At 43.0% G+C, this 17,699-nt stretch overlaps 2 protein-coding genes across 3 annotated transcripts; one reads left to right on the top strand and one right to left on the bottom strand.

The window, feature by feature from the left end:
* Positions 1-11,163: 11,163 nt before the first annotated feature.
* Positions 11,164-12,593, bottom strand: LOC103868687 (probable ubiquitin-conjugating enzyme E2 31). Of its 2 annotated transcripts, none has more exons than XM_033291497.1 (5): positions 12,458-12,593; positions 12,217-12,325; positions 11,774-11,901; positions 11,559-11,663; positions 11,164-11,470 (listed from the first exon to the last, which is right to left on the bottom strand). In XM_033291497.1, the coding sequence occupies exons 2-5, from the start codon at positions 12,296-12,298 to the stop codon at positions 11,333-11,335; spliced, it is 453 nt and encodes a 150-aa protein (XP_033147388.1). In that variant the 5' UTR covers positions 12,299-12,325; positions 12,458-12,593; the 3' UTR covers positions 11,164-11,332. The 2 variants fall into 2 exon arrangements, with proteins under 2 accessions (XP_033147388.1, XP_033147389.1); XM_033291498.1 differs by having other exon boundaries at positions 11,164-11,472; positions 11,588-11,663.
* Positions 12,594-13,300: 707 nt separating this feature from the next.
* Positions 13,301-14,119, top strand: LOC103868762. Its single transcript, XM_009146833.1, has one exon. It carries the CDS (start codon positions 13,301-13,303, stop codon positions 14,117-14,119), a length of 819 nt encoding a protein of 272 aa, XP_009145081.1.
* The last annotated feature ends 3,580 nt before the right edge of the window (positions 14,120-17,699 follow it).

Raw genomic sequence — 17,699 nt, 5'->3', positions numbered from 1 at the left:
TATCCAAACATGAAAAGATCGAAAACACGTTCTTTCAGAAGGTTTTTGCGATAAAACAATGTTCCACAAGAAAAAATTTGGAAATTTTCCGTGGAAAAACCTTATAGGAAATTTTGTAAGATAATCTTTTGCTATAAAACTTCTGGAGATCTATATGGAAAAACTTACGTAAACAAACCAAGTAGTTATGTAAGTTCACGTAAGCAACCAACAGAGGCATTAGGAGCAAGAAAAAGGATCTAACCATCTTCAAATCTACCACATAGCATCCTAGCTTCTCCAAATCACCCACATAGCCTCTCTCTCTCTCTCTCTCTCTCTCTCTCTCTCTCTCTCTCTCTCTCTCTCTCTCTCTCTCTCTCTCCTCACTCCTTGGCTCCAAATCGCCCACATAGCCTCTCTCTCCTCAATCCTTGGCTCAAATAGCCTCTCTTTCCTCAGTCCTTGGCTCAAATCGCCCTCATAGCCTCTCTATCCTCATTTCGTTACTTCTCAAATCTCCCACATAACTCATATGAGTTCTCAAATCACCCACATAGCTCACATAAGTTCTCCAATCACCCACATAGCTCGCATGTGTTCTCAAATCGCCCACATAGGTCACATGAGTTCTCAAATCGCCAACATAGCTCTCATAGATCTCTATGGGGCTTGTAAGACCCGATCCTGGATTCCTCAATCCAACCAGACCGCGGCCTCACTAAACAACACAACCAGTTCCATCTTTCATATTCAAGTTCAAGTGTTAAATAATTCTAAGTCTTTTTCAGAGTTTTGGAGGTTCCAACATTCACACTTAAACAATCAAGCAACAACTAGTGCAAATAGACATTTCATAGATATTAACCAAGGTTCATACATCATTCATCATCCTAATAAATAGAATACACACTAGAATCGCATAAGTTCACAAGTTGCACAATAGGCTACAATAATCACACAATTTTCAGAATCAACCCAATCACCACACATCTTCCCATGGCCGCGGTCCTCATGGTGCTTTTCCCTTACCACGGTCCATTTCTGGTCCTGGATCCAACACAAACAAACACACAATCGCAAGGTTAGATTACAAAACAAGAATCAATCACATTGCATGGTCGGATCCAATCTAATCAAGAACAATTAATCATCAAAAATGTCAAATCTGACCCCTCTAGAAAGAGATCCAAATACCAAATAAAACTCATGAAAACTCATGATAATTCAGAAGAAAAATATTCCCATAATCAGATTCAAAAGAATCGGCTCAGATCATAGTGATCTCGGCCATGAACAGCCCACACAAGAGCAAGGGACTTTCATGGGAATTTGATCAGGCCAAGGCCTTAAGATCAATGGATCCTTCCCTGTACATCATAAAACAATCCATAGCACAACATATATAAAGAAACAGAGTAGAAGAAGTCAGAGTAAGGAGTGGCCAATCGATCCAAACCGGCCAGGCTCACACGGCCATCATCCGCGGCCTTGTCCGGTTACTCCTGGCCACACCTCTCACCTTAGGAGTTCGGTCTCCAGGGGCGACTTCCTTCTCTTTCTCCTTTGCCTTCTCCTTGTCTTTCTGTCTCAAATCCATTCTCTTGATCACACGCCCAAACACACCAGGAACACTCAAGAGCAATCTCTTGGATCAAATCGGCCAATCCAAGGTTTTGTGTCTCTCTTTCTCTCTTGAATTTTCTCTGTGTTTCTCTCTGTGTCAAGTTGAGTAAAAATCGACCAGAATGGCAGAAATGAGAGGGAGAAGACGATTTAAACTGTCCCCAACCGCCTGGGTGAACAGTTACCAACCAATCACATCCCTTCTTCCCAAAACCGTCCCATAACCACCCCATAACCGCCCATTGGCGGTTTCTCCCCTTTTCTTCCTTTGGCAAATCGATCACTGAGCCTCAGCTCACACTCTGGAAGCTTGCCCACTCCCTGTCCCAAGCCTAAGACCCACTTGGTCGAACCGTCCTGCACCCGGACCATCGGCTCGCCCAGTAACCGTCCCGGACTCGCCCACACTGATCCGAACCAAAACGCACCGTTCACCGGATGAGCTGACCTCCAGCTGTTCCCAGCTGAGTGAGCTAGTCCACCAGCTCCTGTGAGCTGGACAGATCATGGTGAACTGAATACCAGCTGAACCGAGCTGATTGAACTCAAACCAACACTCGTCCAGCTGCCTAAACACTCACCCAGCTCCTTTACCCTTGTTTCCATCATATCCTGGTTAAGTCTCAGCTGACTGATGCCCTTAACCTTCATTCAGGGCCATGATACGCTTGTCTCAAGGTCTAATGACCTGACTGGTGCGTCTTCCCGCACCATGGCCCGTCCGGCCGATCCTATCTAGGATCGGGGACATGACAAGTCTCCCCCACTAACTTGGGATTCGTCCTCGAATCCATGTTAAGTGTTTCATCAGGAAGAAATTGTCTGTACCAATCCGGATACATACTTTTCATTTTTGCTTCCGTTTCCCAAGTGATGAGGTCTTTACCATTGTAATCCCACACCACTTTGATCATGGGAACTGTCTTCTTTCTCATAGCTTTCTCTGACCGATCCACAATCCGAACCGGCAAAGTTTCCAAAGTCAGTTCTTACCAAGGTCAGCAGGAACCTCGGGCAAGACAATGTCTTGTTCAGACAAGCATTTCCGGAGTTGGGATACATGGAACACATTGTGGTATGCATCCATTGCTGATGGCAAGTCCAACTTGTATGCCACTGCACCCACTCTCTCTATGATTCTGAATGGACCCAAGTACCTAGGATCCAGTTTCTTTCGTCCAGAAACCCTGGTCCTACCCTTAAAGGTAATCATCTTGAGATACACCAGGTCATTGACCTCAAACTCAAGATGTTTTCTACGCTTGTCTGCATAGCTCTTTTGGCGGTCCTGCGCCTCTTTCATCTTCTCTTTGACCATCCTGATTTTCTCAGTGGTCTGTTCTACAATCTCAGGACCCAACATGCTACGCTCCCCCACTTGGGTCCAGCATAGGGGTGTCCTGCACGGCCTACCATACAAAGCCTCATATGGCGACATACCAATGCTTGTATGGAAGCTGTTGTTGTAAGCAAACTCCACTAAGGGTAAGTGTTTTTCCCAAGACTCTCCCCAGTCTAACACACACGCCCTTAGCATATCCTCCAAGGTTTGGATTGTCCTTTCAGACTGCCCATCCGTTTGAGGATGATAAGATGTGCTCATATTCACTCTGGTTCCCAAGGCCTTTTGGAAAGCCTGCCAGAAATAAGATGTAAATCTTGGATCCCTGTCCGAGACAATGCTTGCTGGAACACCATGCAACCTCACTATCTCGTCTAGGTACACTTGCACAATCCTGTCGACCCCATCCCCTTTCTTGATGGGCAGGAAATGAGCCGACTTGGTCAGCCGATCAACCACAACCCATACCGCATCTTTCTTATTCCTGGTTGTGGGAAACCCAGTCACAAAATCCATTGTGATGTGATCCCATTTCCATTCTGGTATGGGTAGGTTCTGGAGTAGACCACTGGGAACCTGATGTTCTGCCTTCACCAGTTGACAAGTGGGACACTTAGCCACCCACTCTGCAACATCAGATTTCATCCTCACCCAATGGTAGTACCTTTTCAGATCCCTATACATCTTGTTCAGTCCAGGATGAACTGAAAACTTAGACTTATGAGCCTGTCTCATAATCTCTTCTTTGAGTTCCTTATCATTAGGAACACTGACCCTCCCATTGACCAAGATGGTACCATTCTCAGTTGTCTGGTACTCAGTCTTGTCATTGGCGGCTACCTTCTTTAGGTTTTCATCCAGGCCCTGTGCTTGCCTGATCCTGGTCAGGAGATCGGCCTGGTTCACTGCCTCCAACCCCAATGGCTCTTCTGAACCAACCAAGGTGTTGAGGTTCAAGGACCTGATCATCCCTTCCAGTTCATCCGCCTCCCTCTCAGATGACACTTCAGCCCTTCTGCGGCTCAAAGCATCAGCCACTAGGTTAGCTTTCCCAGGATGATAAGCTATGTCCAGATCATAATCTGCAACAAACTCCATCCATCGCCTCTGCCTTAAGTTTAACTCAGGCTGAGTGAATATGTACTTCAAGCTCTTATGGTCTGTGAGTATTTGCACCTTGGCACCATAAAGATATGATCTCCATATCTTTAATGCAAATACTACTGCAGCCATCTCCAAATCATGAGTCGGATAGTTACCCTCATGCTTCCTTAGCTGTCTGGAAGCATAGGCTATCACCTTCCCATGTTGTGTCAAAACACAACCAAGACCAGTTATGGATGCATCCGTATACACCACATAAGGCTGATCAGCCTCAGGCAACACCAGGACAGGTGCATTAGTCAACATGTTCTTGAGTGCTGCAAAACTTTCCTCACACTCCTCAGACCATGTGAACCTCACGTCCTTGCCTGTCAGCTTAGTCATAGGTTGAGCTATGCTCGAGAACCCCTTGACATATTTCCTGTAATAACCAGCCAACCCCAAGAAGCTTCTAACTTCCGTAGCATTCTTTGGCTGTGGCCATTCCTGAATACATTTGATCTTATCTTGATCCACTGAGACTCCTTTATCAGACACCACATGTCCAAGGAACCCAATGCTCTTCTGCCAGAAGCTACACTTGCTTAGCTTAGCAAAGAGCTTCTGTTCTCTCAGGCGGCCCAACACCGCCCTAAGGTGTCTTTCATGGTCCTCCTTTGTCTTGGAATACACGAGTATATCATCAATGAAGATGATCACAAACTCGTCCAAGTATTCCCTGAAGATGCCGTTCATCATCTTCATGAATGCAGCAGGTGCATTGGTCAGTCCGAACGGCATAACCACAAACTCATAGTGGCCATACCTAGTCCGGAACGCTGTCTTTCTCACATCATCTGGTGCAATGGGGATCTGATGATACCCAGAGGCCAGGTCAATCTTGGAGAACCACTTGGCTCCACGGAGTTGATCTAACAACTCATCAATCCTGGGTAAAGGGTACTTGTTCTTCACAGTCACCCTGTTCAAACCCCTATAATCAATGCACAACCTAAAGCTACCATCCTTTTTCTTACAAATAGGACTGGTGCTCCCCAAGGTGATACACTAGGGCGTATGAACCCCTTCTCAAGCAACTCCTCAAGTTGCTTCTTCAGCTCTGCCATCTCAGCTGGTGCCATTCTATATGGACTTTTTGATAATGGGGCCGTTCCAGGTTCCAATTCAATGATGAATGGGTCAGCCCTATCAGGGGGAATGCCCTGTAGTGCCCCAAACACATCCTGAAATTCCCGAACCAACGGTATACCCTCTGGGTCACAGGCCCCTACAACCTCATCAGTGTAAATGGTAGCCAAAAAGGCCTCACAACCATTTCCAAGCATCCGTTCTACTTGGACTGCTGAAACCACCAAACTACAAGAGGTTGGCTTGATTCCTTGGTACTTGATCGGGGGTCCAAACTCATTCTCAAGTTGCACCCTTCCCCGGTGACAATCTAGAGTTGCCCGATACTTTCCCAACCAGTCCATGCCCAAGATCACTTCATGATGCTTGAGGGGGACAACAATCAGATCTATAGGCATCGGCCTATCCAAGATCGAGTGAGTTCATAACTTGCCCTCCGGCCGCACTCACTCGTTCAGGACCATCCCATGTTCCATACTGGAACAAACCTTTTCCTATCATACTTGGACTCACAAAACTATGTGTAGCTCCAGTATCAAATAATGTGTGTGTTTCCACACCACCAATACTTAAGGTCCCTACACAAGACCCATCAAAGTATATATATCCATCCTAGGTTCCATACCATGCAATTCTACTGGAATTGTAAAAGTAGTAGTCTAGAATGTTACCAGTGATCGCTTGGAAAGGCTGAGTCCCAACCACCTCCTTGGATAGCTCATACACACGAGGTGTTGAGGTCTGGCCTCTTCCCTGGACTGGCCTGCTAGCCTCCCCACGTCCCTTACTTTGGTTGCCTTGCAGCTTAGGGCAGTCCCTGCGGTAGTGGCCCTTCTGGCCGCAGTGGTGACAGGTCCTGGACTCACCCAACGGACTTGGACAATCCTTGGCTGAGTGATCCATCTTACCACATCGAGTACAGGCACCCATGGCCTTCCAGCACTCTCCACCGTGGTATCGTCCACACTTAGGGCACTCTGACCTACCACTTGAGGTTTTACCCTCCTCGGTCGAGTCCCTCTTCCTCTTCTTGTCACCACTCTGACCCGAGGATACCACCACACTCTTCATCTTCTGCTTACCCTCCTCGGTGAGGTTGGTCTCCAGCAAGGCCATCCTCTCAACCAACTCAGAAACCGTGTGGAACTTACAAACAGAACAGTAGGTTCGAAGTTCCACCCTTAGGCCTCGGATGAACCTTCGGACTTGAACCTTCTCATCCTCCAGTTCTCTTCCCACATACCTCCTGAGTCGGTTGAACTCTTCTTCATACTCACGAACAGTCCTCCGTCCCTGAGTCAAGTCCAGGAACTTGGACTCCAAACGATCCCACGCCTCAGCAGGAAAGTACTTATGGTTGAACTCAACCTCAAAGTCAGCAAAGTGCTCAATGGTACCATTGGTACGCTTGTCCAAAGCTAACCACCAATTATGTGCATCTCCCTCCAGGAAGTGTACTGCTATGTCCTTCTGGTAATCCTCAGGACATCGTGTGGACTTGAAGTTTCGAACCAACCTGGTTCTCCACTCGTCCGCCTCCATAGGATCAACACTTCCAGCAAAGTGTTTGGTTCCCAACTTGGAGATATGCTCCAGCACCTTCAGGTAGTCCATACCATGCACTGGCCTGACCGGTGGGTCTATCTCAATCACCTCAGCCACACGGCCAGCACCAACATCAGCCACTCCAGCAGCAACCCGAACCGGGGGATTAGCCTGTCCCACGGACGAGTTCACCAATGGTGTGAACGCCTGTGTCAAGGAGGCTATCTGAGCTCCCATGATCTGCATAGCCTCCACCAAGCCCCTTATGGTCGGCTCAATGACCTCCTCGGCACCAGTGACCCGAACATTGTTTGCATCAACATTCTGGCCACTCCCAGCACCAACGTTGGACGACCCAGTATCGTCTCCATGGACTTGCTCTTGCTGCTCGTCCACATTAGTTTCATTAACCTCAGTAGGAAGAGTTGGACCCACTGGAAGTCCGGTTGCATTGTCCACCTGCTCCACCAGAGCGGGTAGCACTGTGGTTGGAATGGTTCCAGCTGGTAACACTCCGGTCTGTTCAGCACCATCCTGCCCCACTGCTCCAGACGCTCCAGTTGCCTCCTTTCCTTTCCGAGATTTGTACCTTCTTGTACCCTTAGGAGTTACAAACACAAACAAAAGGTTAGTCCAAAACTGAACACACAAACCTCAATCACTCCTAAGTTAATCAGTACAAAAGATTACTTAGAACCCAACTATCTCACCATGAGTCCAAACGGCCAAGTGTGTGGTGAACCAATAACCCAACAAATCCTAGAATCAAGAATGCTCTGATACCAACTTGTAAGACCCGATCCTGGATTCCTCAATCCAACCAGACCGCGGCCTCACTAAACAACACAACCAGTTCCATCTTTCATATTCAAGTTCAAGTGTTAAATAATTCTAAGTCTTTTTCAGAGTTTTGGAGGTTCCAACGTTCACACTTAAACAATCAAGCAACAACTAATGCAAATAGATATTTCATAGATATTAACCAAGGTTCATACATCATTCATCATCCTAATAAATAGAATACACACTAGAATCGCATAAGTTCACAAGTTGCACAATAGGCTACAATAATCACACAATTTTCAGAATCAACCCAATCACCACACATCTTCCCATGGCCGCGGTCCTCATGGTGCTTTTCCCTTACCACGGTCCATTTCTGGTCCTGGATCCAACACAAACAAACACACAATCGCAAGGTTAGATTACAAAACAAGAATCAATCACATTGCATGGTCGGATCCAATCTAATCAAGAACAATCATCAAAAATGTCAAATCTGACCCCTCTAAAAAGAGATCCAAATACCAAATAAAATTCATGAAAACTCATGATAATTCAGAAGAAAAATATTCCCATAATCAGATTCAAAAGAATCGGCTCAGATCATAGTGATCTCGGCCATGAACAGCCCACACAAGAACAAGGGACTTTCATGGGAATTTGATCAGGCCAAGGCCTTAAGATCAATGGATCCTTCCCTGTACATCATAAAACAATCCATAGCACAACATATATAAAGAAACAGAGTAGAAGAAGTCAGAGTAAGGAGTGGCCAATCGATCCAAACCGGCCAGGCTCACACGGCCATCATCCGCGGCCTTGTCCGGTTACTCTTGGCCACACCTCTCACCTTAGGAGTTCGGTCTCCAGGGGCGACTTCCTTCTCTTTCTCCTTTGCCTTCTCCTTGTCTTTCTGTCTCAAATCCATTCTCTTGATCACACGCCCAAACACACCAGGAACACTCAAGAGCAATCTCTTGGATCAAATCGGCCAATCCAAGGTTTGTGTCTCTCTTTCTCTCTTGAATTTTCTCTGTGTTTCTCTCTGTGTCAAGTTGAGTAAAAATCGACCAGAATGGCAGAAATGAGAGGGAGAAGACGATTTAAACTGTCCCCAACCGCCTGGGCGAACAGTTACCAACCAATCACATCCCTTCTTCCCAAAACCGTCCCATAACCGCCCCATAACCGCCCATTGGCGGTTTCTCCCCTTTTCTTCCTTTGGCAAATCGATCACTGAGCCTCAGCTCACACTCTGGAAGCTTGCCCACTCCCTGTCCCAAGCCTAAGACCCACTTGGTCGAACCGTCCTGCACCCGGACCATCGGCTCGCCCAGTAACCGTCCCGGACTCGCCCACACTGATCCGAACCAAAACGCACCGTTCACCGGATGGAGCTGACCTCCAGCTGTTCCCAGCTGAGTGAGCTAGTCCACCAGCTCCTGTGAGCTGGACAGATCATGGTGAACTGAATACCAGCTGAACCGAGCTGATTGAACTCAAACCAACACTCGTCCAGCTGCCTAAACACTCACCCAGCTCCTTTACCCTTGTTTCCATCATATCCTGGTTAAGTCTCAGCTGACTGATGCCCTTAACCTTCATTCAGGGCCATGATACGCTTGTCTCAAGGTCTAATGACCTGACTGGTGCGTCTTCCCGCACCATGGCCCGTCCGGCCGATCCTATCTAGGATCGGGGACATGACAGGGCTTATTGAGACTCTCACTGTGTTCTCCTTTGAATCTAGATCAAAATGTCTCTCAATTTGTGTCAATCGGAGTTTCCGTTGAGATTTTACCAATGTTTTAAAAACCGGACCGGATACCGACTCGGTAAAGCTACTGGTTAAGTGGTCGAACCGGATTTTCTATTTAAAAATAAATAAATCTAAATAATCATATATTTACACTATATAGACCTAAAATGTAGTTCTACATATAATATGTTCTATGTTCTCTTTTATTAATTAGATAATAAACAATAACCATAAGTTTAGTTATATATACAAGTGAATACTATATCAACTAAAATTGATTAAAAAAAATGAATGACCGTTTAAATTACATATTTATTTATTTTTACAACTAAAAGTCATAAATTTTATGAATATAGAAAAATGAGAATAAAATATGAGAGTCAAAAAGAGATTTTTTTAAAAACATTTCTTTTAAAAAAAAGAATCAATTAGAAAACTAATTAAATAGTAAAAATAAACATTAATTATGAAATATTATATTTTAATAACAATTGAAAATACATTAATTATATGTTGATTTCTATTGAACCGGGTTTCGAAATTGAACCGGGTCACCGGTTTTACCGGTTTTTAGCCGGTTTCACCGGTTTTTCTCAAATCCGGGTTTTAAACCGAACCGGACTCGGCTTCTTTAACGAGTCACGGTCGGTCCGGTTCGACCGGCCGGTCCGGTCCGGTTTTCAAAACCTTGGATTTTACGATAAAAACAACAAGGGCTTGTTTTCTCGTAAAAGTTCGAATCGATCGTATAAGGCAATAATGGTTAACTTAACACCATTTATGTATAGATTAAATGATTGGTTTCCAACATTCCATAGGACCAATGAGGTAGGAACCAACATCGTATAAGTCCATGATTTCTCCAAAAATAATTGTAACAACTTTTAGGTTGAAAACGGCCCGAGAAGGTCTAAAACGCGACGAAAGCCAACTTATGATTCAATACAGGAATAGGCCCAGAGAATAGTGAAGGTTTATTATATTTTGGTAGGAAAAATAATGGAGAAGAAGATAAATGCAAAACTTCCAAAATAAACATGAAGGTTGAGAAGATAAGGAAAACTCCCGCAAAGATAAACTCGAATCGGGGCAGAAAGGAAAGATGGCCGACTTTGAAAGAAGCCAAGGCAAGGAGCACAAGGATGATTTTTAGAGTCTTAGAACTCTCTACACTTAGAACTCTTAGGCATTATTTTTGACATGCTTAATTTTCTATGTCTTGCACTTGATTACTAGACGAACTAGCAAAGGCAGTTCGATCGTTTGTTCAAACTTTGTAAACTGAAATATGTTCGGCTTTCCTCGAAATGGGTACATAGGCAGCCTTTAATAAGGTCCATTCAAAAATCAGTAAAATATTTTCCGCATCTCTTTCGTCTTTTGTTATCGAGCTGTGACTCAAAATATGGTTAGGGTTTTAATGGCTAGAATTAAAGAGCTCGCTGACAGCTCTTGCGGCCGTAGCTCTTATAACCTATTATAAATTCGCTACACTCTTACGCGGATTCGAAATAAAGATATATCTTTTCTAGATTCCTTTTATTGTCTTTATGAATTTTCTGCATTTATTTGATAATTTGTCATTAGCCCTCGCAGAGAATTTGTATCCTCAAGGAAAATCAAGAATCTCTATTTTTCTTAATTTACTAAAATCGACAGTTCAAATTTTGGTTCCCACACCGAAAAAACGAGTAGACAACCAGAGAAGAAGATTAAAACGACGAGAGCAACATGCAGCTGTCTCGCAAGTCGTGTCTTGGAGATTCTTGGAGAAAACATGCTAGGGCGAACTCTAAAATTTTCTACACAGCTAAAAAAATAATCATACATGTTGAAAACAGAGATCAAAATCTAGTCTTAATTAAAATATATATTATGTATTTTGAACATAATAAAAAATCTAAAATGCTTATAACTTTTTATAATATATAAGAAATCCACAATAACATATCATTCAAAGCTGTTGGTAACTATTTGTATGATTAATTTGAAAAAAGAAAACAGCTATTAATATTCTTATTTTTATTCATAAAAACTACTACTTTTCTTAAAACAGCTATTAATATTTAAGCATGCCGTTCAGTCCATTCTCGAGCTCTCTGATTAAATAGAAACTTGTTACTTTTGAAGAGCTCTCCAATTTCTCCCACCAGAGGATCATCTGGGTTTGGGTCCGCCAATAATGAAGTGATGGATAAAAGCACCTGTTTATTCATTTATTTACTCTAAATAACAAAGGCAGTACTTAAATACACAAAATAAATTATTTAATTTATGAATCAAATTTGAAACCTTTTCAACCGTAAGAGGGGGAGACCACTTGTCTTTAAGAATATCAAGGCATATAGATCCTTCGGAATTGATATTTGGATGATAAATCTGAGTTTTGAACGTAAACTGGAAAAGATAAAAAATGAAACACATAAAACATTTTTGTTTTAGTACTTAATACGCTACAGACAAGAACCACTTAAATTTAAATTTAATTGTATTTTAGTTGATATAACCTTGGGTGCTGTAAAAGGATAATTTTTAGGAAATTTAATGTCGATGCTAAACATGCCACCGGCGTATGGAGTACCCTCTGGACCTTGAATCATCGCATTCCATTTGAACAAATTGTTCGAGTCTCTACCTAAATATGTATCAACAAAGATCACTATTAGAGTGGAGAAACATAAAACTGTAATTATTGTGGTTCTTAATATAAAGAAGAGATATTAATGACGCTATAGCAACACAAATTATGCATATTTATTTGTAAGAAAAAAAATACAGTTGTGGTGAACCTAATGTTAACTTCTGGTTTATATTATTTAAATATCAAGAAATTGTATGATTCGATGGAAAACTATTACACGTGATGTATGCAGTTTAAGTTTTTTATTTTATATACATATATATTTTTGATGGCATGTGACCTTTGTGAATTGTTATAAAAAATACTAACCGATGCTGTACAAGGAGTCTTTCGAAGTCATATCCTTGAACTCCTTCTCGATCCGCTGCATCGCCTTTTTCTCTATCGACATCGTTATGATTAGTCACAAATGTCTTTACTTTTTTCGTAAATGAAAAAACAAAGACAACTGTTGTTAGTACTTGTACATTTTTGTTGTAATGTATGTGAAGGACAATGTTCTAAACATATTTGAACAATTTGAACAAAAAATGTATTGCTAATTGCTTACTTGGAAGATGTTAGTATTAATTTTGTTGGAATCAAATGAAGGAGCCTCAGACTTTATAGGTTTCACTTTCCAAAATAAATTACCAAATAAATGTCTTCATAATTTAGAAATATCATGCCAACTTAAAGCATGTTGATATCATCACTATTAATAAATTAGTCTAGTAATTACATAAGAAATAAGAGTTAATCTGAGTAATTTATTATAATCCTTATTTATCAATTTATTACTAGATTAACACTAATTTTAGTTTAATTACTAGTTTGTTTTGATACTTATTTTTCCCTTACTTCCTTTGTTACAAAAAAGTATTTACAATTTTTTATGTTTTATATAGTAACACTCTTTTATTTGACAGATTTATTTCTCTTTGGTCACAAATTTACTTAAATTTGACAATTTTTCTTAAAACATTTTGTCACGTTTTAACAACAATTTTTTTTAAATAATAACAGATTTAATGATGATTCGACAGATTTAGTTTCTGGCCACATATTTATTTAATTTTAATAGATTTATACATCATTCATAGATTTATTTTCTTTGTTCATACATTTACTTTAATTATGTTTCTATAGATTTTTTCTTTTTGACATATATTTACTTCATGTTGACATATTTAATACGAAATATTGATTTTACAATTTAGAATAACAGAAAACATAAACAAAGTTTCCTTCACCCTTAACAAACAATGATTTTAATTACAATTCTGTTCAAACGGAAATAACACATAGATCAGATCCCGTGTGTAGCGCGTACCGGCCCTAGTAAAATATAAATCCTAGCAAACTCCTCTTTAAAATGTTTGTGGCTGATTACTCGCCCGGCCTAACTCCAACAATGCCCGAGCTAGTCGAAGCTCCGGTTTGGCTTGAACTCCGAGGAGTCCCACCCCATTTCTTTAATCAAGAATCTCTTGAGCATGTGGCAGGTCTTGTAGGAGACCCCCTATATCTTCACCCTGCAACAGCAAATATGACGAATTTGGATGTTGCCAAAGTTTTCACTGTTGTAAACCTCACTAAGCCGCTCCCTGAAGCGGTTAACGCTCGGTTTCAATCAGGTGAAATTGTGAGGGTGGGGGTTTCCTGTCCTTGGTTACCACCTAATTGCTCTTTCTGCAAAGAAACAGGCCATACAATCAAGAGATGCCCAACCGCGCCAATTACATGTATTAGTTGTAAAACTACTACACATGATACAGCTGATTGTCCGAGAGCCAAAAAATCAGCCACGCATGAAGAGCCACTGGTGGGGGACGGTGGGGTAAACTCTGAGCTTAAAAAGAAACGAAAGAAGAAGAAGAAAGTTACCAAGACGGAGAAGATGAAGAAACCTACTACACCAATACCAGACCCGAAAGACTACTTGGCCGACCCTGTGGAATCAACTCTAAAGAAGAGTAAGAAGCGTATTTCAAAAAAGAATGGGAAGGCAGTGATCTCTTCCTCTGGATCTGAACTAAGCTCCTCTTCCTCAGAGTCTGGAGGATCGGAGCACCAACATGAGTCATCATCTTCAGAATCAGCGACTGATGAGGAGAGTGATCCATGTGACTCTACTCCGGTGGTGACTGAGTTCACTAAAGTGCTGACGAAAAGTCAGAAGCGGAAATTGAAAAAGCGTATGGGGAAGCACCCCCACCTCAACCCTATATAGATAATGGCGGTTGACACTTTTTGTTGGAACATTAGAGGATTTAATAGTAGTGTAAAGCGGAGAAGCTTCAGGAAATGGCTTAGGAGTAGTAAACCTCTTTTTGGTAGCATAATCGAGACTCGTGTGAAGGTTCACAAGTCTGCGAAGTATATTCAATCTTCTTTTCCAGGTTGGAATTTTGTTGGTAACTATGAATTTGCTGAGCTTGGCAGAATTTGGGTCGTGTGGGATCCTTGTGTTAGTCTCACAGTCCACTCCAAGTCAAAGCAGATGATAACATGCATCGTTAAAGTTCCGTTCAGTAACACGGAGATAGCAGTCTCCTACGTATATGGAGTTAACTGCAAAAGTGGGAGAGCTCTTCTTTGGGAGGAGTTGTGCTATTTATCCTCGGATCCTATTATTGGCTCCAAGGCATGGTTAGTGTTGGGAGACTTCAACCAAACATTGGACCCTTCAGATAGTTCCAAAGGTAGTACACGGATTTCGTCAGGAATGTCAGATTTCAGAGATTGTTTGGTCTACAGTGGGCTCTCTGATCTCACCTTCCGTGGTAACAAGTTGACGTGGTGGAATAAGCAAACAACTAATCATTTAGCAAAGAAGCTGGATAGGATCTTGGTTAATGATAACTGGTTGCTGGCGTTCCCTGTCTCTTATGGTCACTTCGGCGAGATGGACTTCTCGGACCACTGCCCTAGCACAGTTGTTTTGGGTACAAGGATTCTCTCCAAAAAGACGTTTAAGGTCTCGCATTTCCTCCTTGATCATGAAGACTTCATCCCACGTTTGGAGAGGTTCTGGAATAATACAAGCATTGTTGGGACTGCGATGTTCCAGCTATCTCGAAAATTAAAACTATTAAAACCAGTACTCAAGGACATCAACAGAGAGCATTTCTCGGACCTGGAGAATCGGGTTAAAGAGTCTCATGACCGCTTGTTGGCTTCTCAGTCAGCTTTCCTCACAAACCCCTCCGCCATCGCTGCTGCAAGGGAAAAGCAAGCGCACTCTGAATGGACAACCTTGGCGCTAGCAGAAGAAAAATTTCTATATCAAAAATCAAGGGTAACTTGGATGAGGGTTGGGGATTGCAACTCTACACTCTTCCATCGTTCAATGTTGTCACGGAGATCAGGTAACCATATACACTACCTCCTTGATGATCAAAACCAGAAAATTGATAACATCTCAGATATCAAGTCCCACTGTGTGGACTACTACTCTGAGCTGCTAGGGGGGTCCCCTAATGATACGACTCATTCTGATATGCTTGAGATCAACCGCCTCACCACATTTCGATGTGACAGCACCTGCAAAGCGATGCTTCAAGGCCCGGTTTCGATAGCTGAAATCAAGAATGAAGTGTTCAATCTCGCTGCCAATAAATCCCCGGGACCTGATGGTTATACAGGAGAGTTCTTCAGGAAATCTTGGCATATTATAGGCTCAGATTTTACGGCAGCAGTAAGGGAGTTTTTTGTCTCTGGTCAGATCCTGAAACAATGGAATGCGACAGCAATTACTCTGGTTCCAAAGACAACGGAGGTTGATAGGATGGGAGGATTCAGGCCGATATCCTGCTGTAATGCAGTGTATAAAGTTGTCTCGAAAATCTTGGCTCGACGTCTTGAGAAGCTTCTACCTGATCTCGTTTCTAATTCTCAGTCTGCTTTCGTCAAAGGCAGGTTGCTGGTTGAAAATGTGTTATTAGCAACTGAAATGGTCCAAGGCTTTGGCAGTGTGAACTCCTCACCTCGCTCGCGGCCTTCTCAAAGTGGACATCCGGAAAGCCTTCGACTCTGTCAGTTGGCCGTTCATCCTTCAGGTTCTCCATGCTGCTGAGTTTCCTGAGATATTCATCAACTGGATAAGACAATGTATCACAACCACCTCATTCTCAGTCAATGTGAATGGAGAGCTGTGTGGTTATTTTAAAGGAGGGCGTGGACTGCGGCAAGGGGATCCCTTAAGCCCGGCTTTATTCATTATTGCCATGGAAACCTTTACAAGCCTTCTTAATGAACGGTTTGGAAGGGAACTGATAGGATACCACCCCCTAGGTCTGCAACCTAAGGTCTCCCATCTCTGTTTTGCGACGACCTTATGATCTTCTTCGACGGATCAGCCAGGTCGCTGAAAGAGATAGACTCAGCTCTGGATGCTTTCAAGTTACTATCGGGACTGGGACTTAACAAGGCAAAGACCTCTCTGTTTTACGCGGGGCTCAATGAAGTGGAATCTGCTACTCTTGATTCAACTGGCTTCCATTTGGGTTCACTCCCTATCCGATACCTGGGTCTGCCTCTACTGCATAGACGCCTCAGGAAAAGTGATTACTCTCCACTGATAGACAGTATCAAGAAGCATACTCAAATCTGGACGGCGAGAACGCCGAGTTATGCAGGACGGCTTGAGCTAATAAAATCGGTAACATACAGTCTGGTCAACTTCTGGCTTTCTGCTTTTATTCTCCCAAAAGGTTGCCTGAAGGAGATTGAGAAAATTTGCCGCTCTTACCTGTGGGCTGGTCACCCGACAAAGCGTGCCCAATCAAAGGTTTCCTGGAGCCAAATCTGTCTCCCAAAAGCAGAAGGTGGACTAGGACTCAGGGATTTCTCGCTCTGGAACAAAGCCCTCATTCTAAGACTGGTATGGCTCCTTTTTTCAAACTCAGGATCATTGTGGGTGGCTTGGAATAGGGAACATCGGTTGAAAAGGACTAACTATTGGCTAGCTGAGACGAGGCAAACTCATTCTTGGATCTGGAAAGCTTTGTTATCCTTAAGACCTCTTGCTCGTCTTTTCCTTGGTTGCAAGATTGGAAATGGACTCTCTGCAAGTTACTGGTGTGACGATTGGCTTCCGCTTGGTCCGCTGATACACTTCATAGGCGATGATGGACCCTGTAAAATGGGTATTCCTATAAGAGCTACAGTCGCTGAAGGATGCAGAAATGGTCTTTGGAGGCTCCCTTCAAGTCGATGTAGAAATGTGCCAATATGCACTCTCCGACAGTCTCTCCTAACGGTACAGCCACCTTCAGACCCCCAGCAGTTAGACTCTTATACTTGGGGCTTTGAGGGACAGAGGTCTGATACCTTTTCTATAAAGATAACTTGGGAGAGGCTTAGGGATTCAGCACCGAAAGTGACTTGGGAAAAAGCGGTTTGGTTCAAGTATCATGTACCCAGACACGCTTTTCATTTTTGGACAACCAACTTGGATCGTCTTCCAACCCGAACACGTCTGGTCAGTTGGGGTCTTGGAAATGTGACAGATTGTTGTCTCTGTGGACAACAACAAGAAACCCGCGATCACCTTTTCCTGCATTGCAGCATTGCAGGCCAGCTTTGGAGTATGGTCTTACCCCGTCTCGGTACACCTACGGTGACTTTCCCGGAGTGGTCTGACTTGATCCAGTGGCTGCTCTCACCTACATCAGGTCTCTCTTCCACTCTTAAGAAGCTTACTGTGCAAAATGCCATCTCCACGCTCTGGACTGAAAGGAACAATAGGCTTCATAATGCCTGCAATGATGATCCTGTTACTCTATTCAAAAGACTGGACAGGACCTTAC

This window comes from Brassica rapa, chromosome A05, assembly GCF_000309985.2.
Source record: "Brassica rapa cultivar Chiifu-401-42 chromosome A05, CAAS_Brap_v3.01, whole genome shotgun sequence".
NCBI lineage: Eukaryota > Viridiplantae > Streptophyta > Magnoliopsida > Brassicales > Brassicaceae > Brassica > Brassica rapa.
Note: the sequence above shows the minus strand (reverse complement) of the source record. Positions and strands in the feature narration are given on the sequence as shown.